The sequence below is a fragment of the Leucopleurus acutus genome (genome assembly GCF_964270905.1).
Source record: "Leucopleurus acutus genome assembly, contig: HAP1_SCAFFOLD_325, whole genome shotgun sequence".
In the NCBI taxonomy this organism is placed as follows: domain Eukaryota; kingdom Metazoa; phylum Chordata; class Mammalia; order Artiodactyla; family Delphinidae; genus Leucopleurus; species Leucopleurus acutus.
Genome location: NW_028139023.1, coordinates 48,089 through 62,981, shown reverse-complemented (window position 1 = coordinate 62,981; position 14,893 = coordinate 48,089). Strand labels below are relative to the sequence as shown.

General features: G+C 40.6%; 1 protein-coding gene across 1 annotated transcript; it reads left to right on the top strand.

Moving 5' to 3' along the window:
* The first annotated feature begins 13,572 nt into the window (after nucleotides 1-13,572).
* LOC309978951 (small ubiquitin-related modifier 1-like) lies at nucleotides 13,573-14,726 on the top strand. The gene has a single exon (XM_082865790.1). It carries the CDS (start codon nucleotides 13,674-13,676, stop codon nucleotides 13,977-13,979), a length of 306 nt encoding a protein of 101 aa, XP_082721916.1. The 5' UTR covers nucleotides 13,573-13,673; the 3' UTR covers nucleotides 13,980-14,726.
* Nucleotides 14,727-14,893: the final 167 nt, after the last annotated feature.

Here is a 14,893-nt window from a genome sequence, read left to right as displayed (position 1 = left end):
ATAGAGAGTGGAAGATTTACTTTTTTCCTCTCAATCTAAAATAAAATCTTTTCCTAGGTGCCTTTAGATCATAAATCCTTGCATACTCATTTCACAGTTTTTAATCAACTGCCATAACACATAAAGACAACCCCAATCAGGTCACAATACTCAGGCAGCTGGGTTTAAGTAACAAGTTCTAGGTAGATGCCAATCCATCTAAAAGTTACTCTTTTTTTGCCACCAGTTAGTCACGTTTGGCAATTTTATGAGCATCATTTATTTAAATTCCTTAAAATTGTGTCATTTTCTTTGTGAAGGGCAATGGTAAAAGTACAGAGAGGCACAGCTTTGGTTTAATTGACCTTTGCTGCAGATTGGCTTTATGTAAGTAAGGTCCCAAAGGACATAGTTGATAAACACCCTCATTTCTGATTCCTGCCTATTTTAAATGATTTATAGGAAGGGTTTTCCTTTTGCTATATTCTTTTCTATTCATTATTTGATGAGTAAAAAAAAATGAAGATCTTCTTTCACAAATATATAGTTACAGAGACCAACCCAAGAGCTGGGAAAGCCTTGACTATGACATATATAAATGGTACTTCAATTTCAAAATAGAAAATTTATATGTAGACGTGAAACTGATACAAACAATTCACTAGAAATAACATTTTAACCATAACTCTAAATGCAGTGATGTGGAGTACTGGTCGTCAGTAGAACGGAACGTGTTTCACTGTGACAGGGCTATTTGCACATCATTAAATTGAAGGTTACTGTTTAGCATGTTCAGAATTAATGCAGATACTGCCTCTTACACATGCTGTTTTGGTCTATTGGTAAAATACCATAAACTTTTACAAAAAGAAAAGGTGTCACATTCTCCGCTGACCTACTGCTTTTGCTTTTTTTCCTTTCTTTTTTTTTTTAATATACAGTAGAATTCAACAATCAGTGAACTGTCTGGAAAACACAAAGATTATGCAAGAGGCCAAGAAGAAAAGTGATCAAAATGATGAGTTTCCTTCCTGCCCTAGGTCGGCTGAATTCTGTGGAAGTGGCTGCAGGGACTCATTTTCTTTCTGCTTTTCTTTGTTCAGGTTTTCATGCTTATTTTCGCTTTCTGAAAATAAATGCACCAGGGAAGAGTTATAGTTAGAAGGAAGAACTTTAAAAATGTATGGCGTTTAGAATAACCCAAACAAGGTCTTCTCATTTGGATCAAATTCTTTGAAAAAAGGTTAAAGATACACAAGGTGATAAAGGAATAAAATAGAAGTAGAATCTCTTTTATCTTTTAGAATTTTCACTAAGACAAATCACTGAATGTTTTTGAGGACAAAAGTTTTGAAAATTTAGCTTCTAATCGACATGAAAGAATACCAGGTCATCTTTTTCATTTTCTCATATTTATGTGTGCAAATACATAAATATGAAAATTGAATCGAGGCTTCATCTCATGGTTAATGTGATTTAACTCTTTTCTATCCTTATAATTCCATAATTGTGGTTAATAAAATAACTTCCTGCTCATTCTATACATGTACTTTAAGATTGTACTTTCATCAAAAAGAACATAAACCAAACCATAATAAAATACTTGTTGTTACATAAGATTTTTATACAGAGAAACTGAAAGGAAAATCTTTTAAATGAAGATATAATTTCTAACTTTTTTCTAAATAAAGCTGTTAAACGGTATTCCAATTTGGGTTATTTGAATATCTTCCATTTAGACTATATGAGACTAACTCAATTCAAACTGCTCCTATTTTAAGGTCTAAAACATCATCATTTACTTACTCTGTGGGGTCAAATGACAACCCCTCGAACACTCAACTAAACACTGACAGTACCACAAGGGAAAACTCGTCATTTCCACCACCCTTTCCTCTCTGGGGGCACAACTTGGCGTTTTATTTTGAAGGGGAGAGCGAACAAAGAGGGAACACCTTGGCTTGTTACACTAGGGCTGTGGGCTGACAGCTGCTGGGCAGCCGACTCCGCAGAGCCTGAGCCCTGGTCCCGGCAAAGGACAACAATGCACCTGGCATTTCATGTGTTAGATCCCAAGGGTGCTCATCCAATTACAACAGCTGTGCTGTGATCCGTGTGTGATGAGGAAAGTGAACGATGGCCCCCAACCCTGCCAGCAACCCCACACACATACGTGCACCCCCTCAGTGGATTTATCTTAATTGTTAGTCTTTGAATGCTGAATGCTGAGATTCTTTTAGCCTTTGGGGCCTGATTAAAGGCAGAAGGAAAAGGAGATTCTTTAAGTCAGAGGCTCATTATTTGTTCAAACTTAAGAGGAAAATAATTAAAATATTATTAGATGAATTTGTATATATTGAGAAAAGAGTGCTTAAAAGCCAAAGAAAATCACAAGTTAAAAAAACAGAGTAAATACTTACAATTCCAGAGTCATGTCTTGGTTTTATTTTATAAAGTGATTTTCCCTTTTTCTGCCTACATACCTCTTCAGCTTCTTTTACTCTGGGTGGGGGAGAAAACACACAATTTAAACAAAGATTTAGAAAGCTAACTACAATCCACCTATAGCAGTTGATTTATTAGAGAAAAATACCACATACCACAATGTCGCCCGACATTTGATTTAAAAACAGAATGTTAGAGCTAGAGGCAAATTCACCTAGTGGTTCTTAACTTGGAATCAAAGGATGTGGAATGGAATAGAATACAACACATTTATATTTTTAGGCTACACTTTATCCTATACTAATGGAGTCTTACATTCAGAAGTAAAGTAAAGAAATATCCTTCATTTTCAGGTGAGGGTGCTGAGCTTGGCTCCATTACATAAATGGGGCTGGCACTATTACATAAATCAGAAGCATTAAATAATTAAATAAGCAGTACCATATAAAAACTCATATGTTTATTTAAAATGGTCTTAGGTTCAGTTTCCACATTGCATTTCCCCAGGCATGGAAGTCTGTGCAATGAATACTTGGGGCGTTTTTTAAAAAATTGAGCTTCATCAAGCATGGGAATGAGTCATTCAAAAGCAGAAAATAGAGAGTGAGCAGTAATGTTTGAACACGTCTAGGATTTCTTTTTAAACACACGCTCCAAGGGAAAACAGTATTGAGTTTACCAGAGGAACAGTTAAAAGAGGACGTCATGGGGAGGGAGGTTGTGCAGCAAGTCTGGGTCTGCTGTCTGACGCTGGGTAACATCTGCTCGCTCTGCCCTCTGTGTCCCTTAGGAAGGACAAGGGCTCGATAATGCAGAACAGCATCACTAAGAAGATCACACAGAGCTGCTGCAAAGGTCCAAAAAGTTTTACTTTAAAAGTTCTTTATAGTAATGCAATTATACTCCTATAAGGATGTTAAAAAAAAATCAGTCCATGATTTTATAAAGACATATTTATATATATAAAAAAAGTTCTTTATAAAATACTGTAAAATGTTACCAATGATTGCTTTAACTAAACAGATAGTAAGAAATCTGTAAGCTGGAATTCTATTAATAAAAATAGGTGCCATAAGAAAGAAAATAACCTATTAGGTTAATTTGTTTTTATTACTGTGGTTTTCCTCAGGAATTAAAAATAGAGTATTTCTGGAGAAACTGAAAAGGCCGTGACTTATCTTAATAAAAGACTTAGATCTTGAAACCTGTTTCCTGAAAGAAATGAGTTTTAAATATACTTCTTGAGCCTGATGGTAAAAGTTCTAATGATAGAATTCATCTCTTATGCAGTTGAAAGAACCCCTGTTTTTAAACAACAGAAGGGAACAAATCATGGAGTACAGCAGCTATGAGGTTACTGTTGCAGCTCACAGTAAAGCGTGGCAGATCAAAATAAATCCTTTTGGATGTGAAATGCCTGCTGAGTTGCTAATGTCAGTAATTCCAGAAAATGATGACAGTTTAGAAAACAATCCATTGTTACCACTTCTACTACTTTCTTCCCAAGCCATAAGTTTGCCTTTAATCTTTTCTCCAAACATTTGAATACAAACGCATTATAACAAACTAAGGATTGCAGAGTTCCCATCTTCCTCTGAAATAACTACCAGTTAATATAAGTTGAAATATTTGGACAAGAAATTAAGGAAAACATTTTTTTTTTTTTTAGCAGTTAGCAAAAATCCAGTAGATCCCCTTTTAAATTTACTTGGAGTTCTTTAAAGCGTTTTGTGACATTTAAAATAAATCTACTTCACAAGTTTGTAAATCACCAAAGCATCTTAATTTTCTCACTATCTTACTTATTTTGTTCTTAAAAGTTTTTTCTAAGTATCACAGGAAGCTGAGTCTAATACAAACATATTAAATTTTACACAAAAACAAGTCCAGCCATTCCCACAGCAGACACAAGGAGAGCTAGAGAGAGTGGTCAGGGAGCCCTCGCAGTGACTGGGCACCGGGCTAAGGGCACTTAAGCCCGGCGTCTGTCAGGGGAGAGGCCCGTGCGCACAGAGGCTGGGGTGCTCCGAGTCCAGCGCCGGGTTCGGGGGCTATGCCCCGAGGGGACCCTGGGGTTGGCAGGTGGGGTTCCTGAAATTCTTCGGAAGCAGGTCGACAGTTGAGCTTCGTTTCAAAGAGAAATCTTAATTTTCCATACTTTTCTTGGAAGGGGAAATGGGGCTGAGGGTGAGGGGAGAGGACTTGTACAGAGTAACCTGGGGGCGCCGCGGGGACCCTGCTGCCTGGGACCCGCCACCGAGGCCAGAGCTCCCCCGCCCCGCTGCTTCCCTGTCCGATGGGAGCGAGTGGTCCCTGCGTCCCCAGACCCCAGCCGCACACATGGCTCCCAAGCGGTCGCTCAAGGTCAGGAGCAGAGGAATCACGGAGAATTAGATAAAACGCAGCTCCCGGGCCCCCATGTGTCTGTTCTGGGCCAGGCGTCTCTGCTCCCCCACCGTACCCGCCCCCCTGCCAGGACGCGCTCGGAAGCAGCACTGGGAGAATCTGATCTGATGTGGGCGACACCGGGAGAAGCTGCGCCCCGGAACCGAGCTGGTGGTTCCCCACGCGGTGCCCCAGGACCCCGGCGCTCCCTCCCCCTCGAGGCAACGCCGTGAACCCCCAGGTCACGACCCCAAACCACAGGAATGGGCTCCCTGCAGTCCCCTTGGGGCCCACCCATCCTAAGTCTCCTAGCAAATGCTGCTTCTTCCAAAGGCCAATTTTATTTCAACAAAACTCTGACATTTTCCCCACACTTTAGGCAGGAAAAAAGAACGTGTCCCTGGAGGTGAGCTTGCCGCCAGAGTTGGCAGAAATAAGAGGAAAAATAATGAGGTGAGCCGGAAGGGAGAGGGCCCCCGAGTGCCCTCCTACTTGGGCCTCCCTCTGGGGGTCAGGAGGAGTTCTCGGCTCCAAGTGCAGGCCCCTTGAGTAACCCTCTTCCCTCCTGCCTCGCCCCTCATTCAATGAGTGCTAAAATTTCCTAAACTGAATAGGAAAAAGATGTTCCTTTCATAACTAGATATTAAGTGAAAAGGCACAGTGGTGATAACTTTTCAAATAACAAAAATGACCTACACGTCTTATTTGGAAAGGAGGAGGGGAGTGAAAAGAGGGATAGTACTTCATTTATAAAGAGAAAGCAGTCACATGAGGAAGGAGGAAGTCAGGTCTTGGCTGAAGGGGACAGTTCTCGGCCTGCACTTGAGTTTAACCTCCAGTTAGGAGGGGTCTGTGGTTGGCGTATGGATTCATAGCTCTTGTGCATGATTCACGAAGAAGATTTTTTTTTTAATGTGGCTGCATTCACACAAAAGGGACTGCCAGGGAGTTTGTTAATCAAGATTTGACTCTATTAGTCAGTCTCCCAAGGAAACAGAAATAAAAGCAAAAATAATGGGACCTGATCAAACTTACAAACTTTTGTACTGCAAAGGAAACCATAAACAAAATGAAAAGACAACCTACTGGCTGGGAGAAAATATTTGCAAATGATGCAACTGACAAGGGCCTAATTTCCAATATATGAACAGCTCACACAACTCAGTATTAAAAAACCAAACAACCCAACTGAAAACTGGGCAGAAGATCAAGACATTTCTTCAAAGAAGACATACAGATGGCCAATAGGCACATGAAAATATGATCAACATTGCTAATTATTAGAGAAATGCAAATCAAAACTACAATGATGTACCACCTCATACCATTCAGAATGGCCATCGTCAAAAAAGTATACAAATAACAAATGTTGGCGAAGGTGCGGAGAAAAGGGAACCCTCCCACTGTTGGTGGGAATGTAAATTGGGGCAGCCACTATGGGAAACAGTCTGGAGGTTCCTCAAAAAACTAAAAATAGAGTTATCATATGATCCAGCAATCCCACTAATGGGCATGTATCCGGACAAAACTATAATTCAAAAAGATACATGCACCCCTATGTTCATAGCAGCACTATTCACAATAGCCAAGACATGGAAACAACCTAAACGTCCATCAACAGATGAATGGATAAAGAAGATGTTATATATATATGCAGTGGAGTATTACTCAGCCATAAAAGGAATGAAATAATGCCATTTGCAGCAACATGGATGGACCTAGAGATTATCATACTAAGCAAAGTCAGAAAGAGAAAGACAAATACCATATGATATCACTTATATGTGGAATCTAACATATGACACAAATGAACTTATCTACAAAAGAGAAACAGACTCACAGACATAAAGAACAGACTTGTGGTTGCCAATTGGGAGGGGGCTGAGGAAGAGATGGCTTAGAAGTTTGGGATTAGCAGATGCAAACTATTATATATAGGATGAGTGAACAACAAGGTCCTACTGTATAGTACAGGGAACAATATTCAATATCCTATGATAAACTATAATGGAAAAGAATATAAAAATATTTATGTATGTATAACTGAATCACTTTGCTGTACAGCAGAAATTAACATTGTAAGTCAACTATACTTCTAAAATAAACACACACACACACAAAAAATAGATTTTTACCTTATTGGATAACTAAAAAGGGAAGTAAAAAATTTTCAGATGACATCTTTGGTAGGCTAATTCTAACAACTGCAACTTCTAACCAGAAATCTAGACAAAAAAGAAAATATGAACAAAAACAAATGATGTGATAAGGAAAACTCTTCTCTCATCACTTTTAGTGGTTTTGGAAAAAAAACAACACAGAAAGCAGAGACTAGAAAACAGGAAAGGTAGACAGAACAGAAGGATACAAAGAGTATATCATGGCCATGAAATTTGACGTTTATGTTAAATTTTGGTGTAATATCTTTTATTGTCCATAAAACTTCAGACAAAACAACGTGCTGAATACTTTTCCAAAGTATGAACTTACCCCTCAAATGAAGGACCAAAAGTAATAAAATAATATGAGGCGCTCCTTGATCTTTTAAGGGAGAATTTAATCATGGGAAAAAACCAAAAAACAGATGGAATCAGGTTTGGAAAACAGAGTAGGTGACCAATTTGAACAAATATTTTTTGTTCTTAATTTTTGTCCTGGCAATGGGTCAGAAAGAGTTAGATAAATGAATGGGTGATTCCCAGTAAGTGGAAACTCACTCCCTACAAGGACCAATCTTTGTATAACCAATTTTGAATAGACTTTTTGAAAAAATGAAACTTTTCTCTTTCTTAAACAGATGGAAATATTTAACATTTACTTGATGCCACCTTCATCACTGTTGTGATGTGCGGACTCAGGCCTCCCTCAAGGCCCCGAAGGCATAGACAGCAGCTCACCCACTCTGATGTCACACTGTGCTCTATTGGACTTGACCTCACAGCCAGTTTTAAATCCTCTGTCTGTTCCTAAGATGGCATGTTGTGATCACTCCTCGCGGTGCTAGCATATCTGCCTTACGTAGATCCTCTCTCTTCTTTAAAAAATTCTTGTCTTCTCTAGAGGGGAAAACCAGACAACTAAGCTCATCTAAATGAGCCTCAAATTAGAGCAATAATGCTCTGAGTTCAGTCCCAGCTACACAGATACAGCTCCTGGGCCTGGAGGCAGTCCTGTCAGCTGCCAGGGCTTCTCCCCTACACACCGCCCTCCACCTCCCACAGCTGGGTCTGGAAGGTTAGGGCGGCCAGGAGTCTGACTCACAGTCGGGCAGGACACGACAGCGACAGCCAGCGACAGCACTCAGCGTGTCTGGTGAGAAGATCCTAAGATACCGCACAACCTGACCTGCCCATTCAGCAGCTTGTTTGGGAAGATGTCAAGTAAGGCTGGAATGAATGTGAAACCTGAAATTCAAGCTTATCAAGGTAGAGAAGTGTGACACCATTGGTCAGTAATGACAGATTTTGTGATGCTACAGAGAATACAGGATAAGGAGTGAGCATTTTGTGAGCAATGTGACTATGAGATGAGTCCTCCGTTGAAAACTGTTGTCTGGGCAAAAATGACCAGAGGAAAACATAACATCTCTAAGCTTAAAATTTCAAGAAAACTCTTATACTAAATTTATCTTCTAAAAAATGAAGTTGTAAATGTAACCTATAAAGAAGCTAAATAAATTTCAATACATCTATATAGATTTTTATTCCCTACATTGAAAAATTTTCAGTTGTAGCAGCTTCCTCTGGCTTTAAGATATTAAGCTTAGAAGTTATAAGCATAGAAAATGAGTCCAGGAGACTGAGAATATTTTTAAGGTTTATATCACAGAGAAGACAAAGGTAGGTGACAAAATGAAAAATATTTTTTTATCATAGAATTTCTTGAAACAGCATAATCTATAAAAATACTGAATCACTATGTTGTACAACTGAAACTAACATAATGTAAGTCAACTATACTTCAATTTAGAAAAAAGAAACTAGTTTAAATTCCAATAATAATTTTGTCCTTAATACAACTGGATACATTTATACTAAAGGTTATTCTAAATAGAGAGAGTGGTTTCTGATTTCTCTCCTAATAAAAATGTATATTTCTCTGCACTTTCCTTCCCAAGCCCCAGACCCATTTATTGTAAGGCAAACATACAAAAAGTTCAATGTGATTCAGTGTAAAGACAGTTTGTGAGATGCACCAGTGACACAGACACAGAGAAGAGAAACCACACGTCTCTGTGGCCCGCAGGCCGAGTAATTTTTATCTACTTTATAGAGCAAACACCTGGCGGCCTCACCCTCATTAAGAAAACAGGTATGCTATCGTCATTCAATGGAATGAGAAGGGAGCCACTCCTGCCACTGAGCAGTAACAATCTGGTCTAAGTGAGTGTAGGGCGGCCGGGTTCACTGCCCGCCGGGGCACGGGCGTGGGGTCCCCTCGCGGAGATAGGTCTCCGCCCACCTGCTGAGAGCAGACCACTCCCCCGCCCAGCTCAGCGGAGTCCCCACAGCTGCCTACTAAGCCCAGAAAACCATTCTAATCCAAAAGAGAGGGGAGGGGCTCTGGACGGAGGCTGGGTGGGAGCCGGCATGTGGCTCCAGTAGAGCCGGAAGCAGGTGTAGACGCCCTGTGGACTCGACTCCATCTCGGCCTGCTCTCCTTTATGACCAAGATGCTCACCACCACCACCCCAAACCCCCTGAAAATATAGTGGAAACCATCAACCACAGCGCTCCTTATCACTGCAATGGAAAAGAACTGAAGTTTCGTCAGGCATGTATTTCTGAATTTGAGTCTAATTTCTGAATTTCATCGCTCATACTCTCTGACTCTTTCAGAGAAAACTGCCTCCGCGCCTCCAGGGCTGACGGCGCAGTTAGTACCAGCGAGCGCACAGCGGCAGCGACTCAAGGCGGCCACGCTTTACATGACCCCCGCCCGGGGACCGGCCTGGGGAGCCCCGCCTGGGGACAGTGCCTCGGAGACTGGCTTGGGGACCCCCGCCTGAAGACCACGCCTCGGGGACCAGCCTGGGGACCCCCGCCCCTGGACCACGCTTCGGAGTAGAGGTGGGTCAAAAGAGAGGAATCATTCATTCAGAAGATAACATTCAAGCAGTCAAATGAATTCTTTACAGTCGGCATCTCTTTGATAACTGTCTAATGTTCTACAAATGTAGGACATTGTAACTCATGGATGAGCTACCATAGGAAGAAATGTTTCGCCCTAGGTTTGGAAAGGCTGTAGGTGAGGAAAGATGGGTCCGGAGGACACAGCTGGGTTCTCCAGCTGGGCTCTCACTTCAAGGCAAACAAAACAAAAAATCACACACACACATCTCAGGATAACCCCATGAGGTGGGTACTGCTGTTACCCAACTTTTACAGTGAAGAAACTGAAACTTAAAATGGTCACATTACTCGCTCAGGGTCAGAAACCAACGTTGCAGATCCAGACAGACACAGACAATACCTCCTCAGCTCTAGGTGTAATAAGCATCGATCTGTGTGGCCTCCTCAAAAGGCAAAGGCATGGGATGATGAAAAACACGGCCACCAAAATCTTCCTCTAGTTATACATATGTACATAGTTATTTACATTTATGTATTTATACTTATCATGTATTTATATATTTACATTCATTATATTAATTTATATTTATATTTATTTCTGTTTATTTAGAAGCATTTAATTTTAAAAGACTGAATTTTCTAAAACTCTGAACATATAAAACGTGGCAGGTTAAAATGGTTTTTGAAAGAGAAACTATTTGGGAAAGTGGGTGCATGTATTTTACTAGCTCCTGAGGAGAAGCACTCTAACTGGACAAATTCTGAACCCTATTCAAGGAAAAGTATTAATGGAAACACAGTGGGCTGTAGTGTTCATCTTTGAAAAAGGAAAGCATGCAAGATCATCCGGAGAAAAAACTACCACCACATTTTCTTGATTCTAATTTCTAGGAGGAATTCTTGACGGTGGCTCTCTACATAAGGGATGTGAACTGTAGTCAGTAAAAATCTAAAAATACAGAAGACAGAGAAATTTTCCAATGGCTTTTTTCTTTTTAAACACAAATCCTCAATATAAACAGCAACTAAATTTTAAGCTTTAACTCAATGAAGGCGTTTCTGAGGAAAGGGGATTCGGCACACACTTGGAGTGTGTTGTGCCCTTGCTTTTTGGTGATCTAACCTGATAGAGGGCTACAACTCTGAGAAACCCAGAAGGACAGTGAGCACATTTCCCCCACTATCTCAGATCCCAATGGTCTCAACTGAACAGCAGTCAGTAGGTGGTTAGAGTCTCTGACAAATGTTGGAAATGCTGACACGCTGTGCTGCTGAAGATGGGAGATGCATTTACCTTAGTGACTAGATGATTAAACAGTAAGGTTCACACTCCACTGTGTAAATAAAGACCATGAATTATATTCTGTCAAATCAGAGTATCATTTTCTCACGTTCTTCCCACAAGGAATTTACCGTGGTATCAGAAAAAGTTGAGAAAGCTAGAAGGTGCCATTTAGAACGTTTAAAAATGCTTAGATGATAAGCTTTTAACCGTTACTGAAAATAGTAATATTTGTATTCATAAACACGTTAGGATTTTAAAGCTCTGATAACATAGTTTTCACTGTTAATTTAAAATCGCTCATTTAAAAAAAAAGGGTTTCTTTTTCTCATGGCTCTTGTAGTAGAGACTATTTTAATTCTACCTTAGACCCAGATTTACATGGAATTTACAAAAGTAGCTCAGCTGATGTGCCCTTTATCTAAGTCCCGTAACAATGACCATGTTCTTTCTGTAGGTATTGAGGATGTTTTACATTTCCTCAATAAAATGGTTAAAATGACAGCTCCTGGTCTCACAAATTCATGATAGTAAATAAAATGAACTTCTGTCATACATGATGGCCAAAACTATTATAAAATCACATTTGACAGCAAAGTACCGCTTTTATTACAGGAGACCAGTGTTGTTTACTACATTTGACATTTTTTGTGCAAACATCCTTTTACTATTTCCACATGTGTTAAGATATTTTCTTAATTTCAGCAATTCCTTTTTTTTTCTTTTGCATATGGTTCAGAAAAGCATTTGATTATAGCTAGTGAGATATAAATTTAAGTTCTATTGGTACTCACACTATGGTTTTTCTTTTGACAATTCAATACCAAGGAGGATGTGGGTGAATAACCTGGATCCTATTCTTTTAGAAAAACCTTTTTTTGATGGGGCAGGAACTCAAGGGCTATTAGACATAGGGATTAGTTTATAGTGAGTTTATCACGTTTCTTCCCTATAAAACTCAAAAAAGAGTACAACAGAGCTATTAATGTCATAATGGTTTAGAGTCTTGCGAGAGAGAGATGTGGGCGATACAACACAGGAATGCATCAGGGAAACACACATATGAAGGGAGAACAAAAACACGCAATATTTTCCTCTACTGGATGATTCCTATCAGGTTAAAAATATGCTGTTCATCCCCCCATCAAATAGAAAATATCTCTCATCCCCCGCCCCCTCCAGTGAGACCTTCCTTCTCTGCCACCCTTTACATGTACTGTCCATCATCCCCTTCTCCACATCCTCTGTGCCCATCTAACCAGGCGTCTGTCACGGACCACCTGACGGCGCCTGCTCTTGTGATGTCGCCGCTTCCCCCAAGTTCCCAAATTCAAAGGTCGATTCTCCTCCCACTCCCGTAAGCACCACCAGCTCTGCATTATGGCCTCCTTCTGGAAGTCTCACTGACCTGGTCCACCAGGCTCCACAATCTGCCCCAGCACCTCTCTCTACAGCCCAGCCATCTTCTACCTTTCTCCTCCTGCTCACTCTGTTCCAGCCACTGCAGCCTCCCCCCAGGGCTTTGCACTTGCCGCTCTGTCTGGAATGTTCCGTCTCGAAATCCCCTGGTTTCTTCCATCACTTCCTTCAAGTCCCGGCTTATCCGTCGCTTCTCAGAGAGCGCTGCCCGGCAGGCTTACATGCACCGCCAGCACCTCCTCCAGTCCTCTTTTCCCTCTGCCCAAAGTCCCCAGAGGACAGAGAGTGCCTCCCTCCTGACTGAGCACTAGCACAGGGCACCTTCAGAGAACTCCAGACAACACAAGGCAGGTGCAGCTCACGCTGGGAGGACCATATGCCCTTTTAGTAAATGCAGAGTGGCCACATCCTCTCTGAGGCACGGCTACCCAAACAGGACTCTGTACAGCTCAGCATCAAGCTTTAAATCATTCAAGGGAGGGGTTTATAAGGAGACATATCAGCCTTTCTCCAGAGACATCAATGAGATCGGGGACGTGAGGGCAGGAACACTTTATCTAGAACAGAGTGTGACACACAGGTGACAGCATAACCGTTGTTCCTAAAGGAAGGGGTGACCTTTGTAATCAGTTGGGGGTGGAGCATGGCCAGGGCTGTGGGGGACGATGGGGAGAAAGCTGAAGGATTATCCAGAGAATGTCAACATCCCTCAACAAGATAAAATGACAGATGAAGCTGATTAAAGTTTTCAAACTTAGAAAGACATTTGAGGTATCAGGGATCTTAAGCGTTTTATTACCGATCTTACTCAGGAAACAAAAGCAAAATAAATCAAAATGGAATGAAATAAAGTAAAATAAAATGCTCCTGGGCTTCATATAAGACAACGTTCAAAAAGAGCAAGCATAAGTTGGTGCAGCCACTATGTAAAACAGTATGGAGGGTCCTCAAAGAATTAAAAATAGGCGGAAGTGCCTCCCGCCGCGGTGTTGTGCTGTGGGGAAGGGAGACGGATTTGTAAACCCCGGAGCGAGGTTCTGCCTACCCGAGGCCGCTGCTGTGCGGAGACCCCGGGGGAAACCACCGTCCCCATGTCTGACCAGGAGGCAAAACCTTCAACTGAGGACTTGGGGGATAAGAAGGAAGGAGAATATATTAAACTCAAAGTCATCGGACAGGATAGCAGTGAGATTCACTTCAAAGTGAAAATGACAACACATCTCAAGAAACTCAAAGAATCATTCTGTCAAAGACAGGGAGTTCCCATGAATTCACTCAGGTTTCTCTTTGAAGGTCAGAGAATTGCTGATAATCACACTCCAAAAGAATTGGGAATGGAGGAAGAAGATGTGATTGAAGTTTATCAGGAACAAACAGGGGGTCGTTCAACAATTTAGATATTTTTATTTTTTCTTTTCCCTTAATCCTTTTTTATTTTTAAAAATAGTTCTTTTGTAATGTGGTGTTCAAAACAGAATTGAAAACTGGCACCCCATCTCTTTAGAACATCTGGTAATTTGAATTCTAGTGCCCATTATTCATTATTGTTTGTTTTCATTGTGCTGATTTTTGGTGATCAAACCTCAGCCCCATTCATATCGCCCTCTCCTTTTTAAAAATTATGTGTGTGCACAGAGAGGCCGCCTTTTCCAGGACTGTGCATTTATTTACAGGCTTGTGATAAATAAGATTGACTAATGCGAGTGTTCATAATGACTTTCCAATTGGCCCTGAAGTTCTAGCATGTGATTGCTTCACTCCTGGACTGTGACTTTCAGTGGGAGATGGAAGTTTTTCAGAGAACTGAACTGTGGAAAAATGACCTTTCCTTAACTTGAAGCTACTTTTAAAATCTGAGGGTCTGGACCAAAAGAAGAGGAATATCAGGTTGGAGTCAAGGTGACAGAGGTGGTGAAAATAATGACTAACTCCAAAGATGGCTTCACTGAAGAGAAAGCATTTTAAGATGAAAGAAAACTCTTGTCAGAAGATCCCAGAAAAGTTCTAATTTTCATTAGCAGTTAAAGTTATTCATGCAGAAGTGTATACAGCAGAACGCTGCTCTTTTTGACTTTATTTGTACTTTTTGGCCTGGGATATGGGTTTTAAATGGACATTGTCTGTACCAGCTTCATTAAAATAAACAAAATATTTGTAAAAACAAAACAAACAAACAAAAAAGAATTAAAAATAGAGTTACTATATGATCCAGCAATCCTACTCCTGGGCATGTATCTTGACAAAACTACAGTTCAAAAAGATGTATGCACCCTTATGTTCATAGCAGCACTATTTATAATAGCCAAGACAT

Coding starts and splice junctions, on each gene's coding strand:
- LOC309978951 (XM_082865790.1), top strand. CDS start 13,674: ATGTCTGACCAGGAGGCAAAACCTTCAACTGAGGACTTGGGGGATAAG.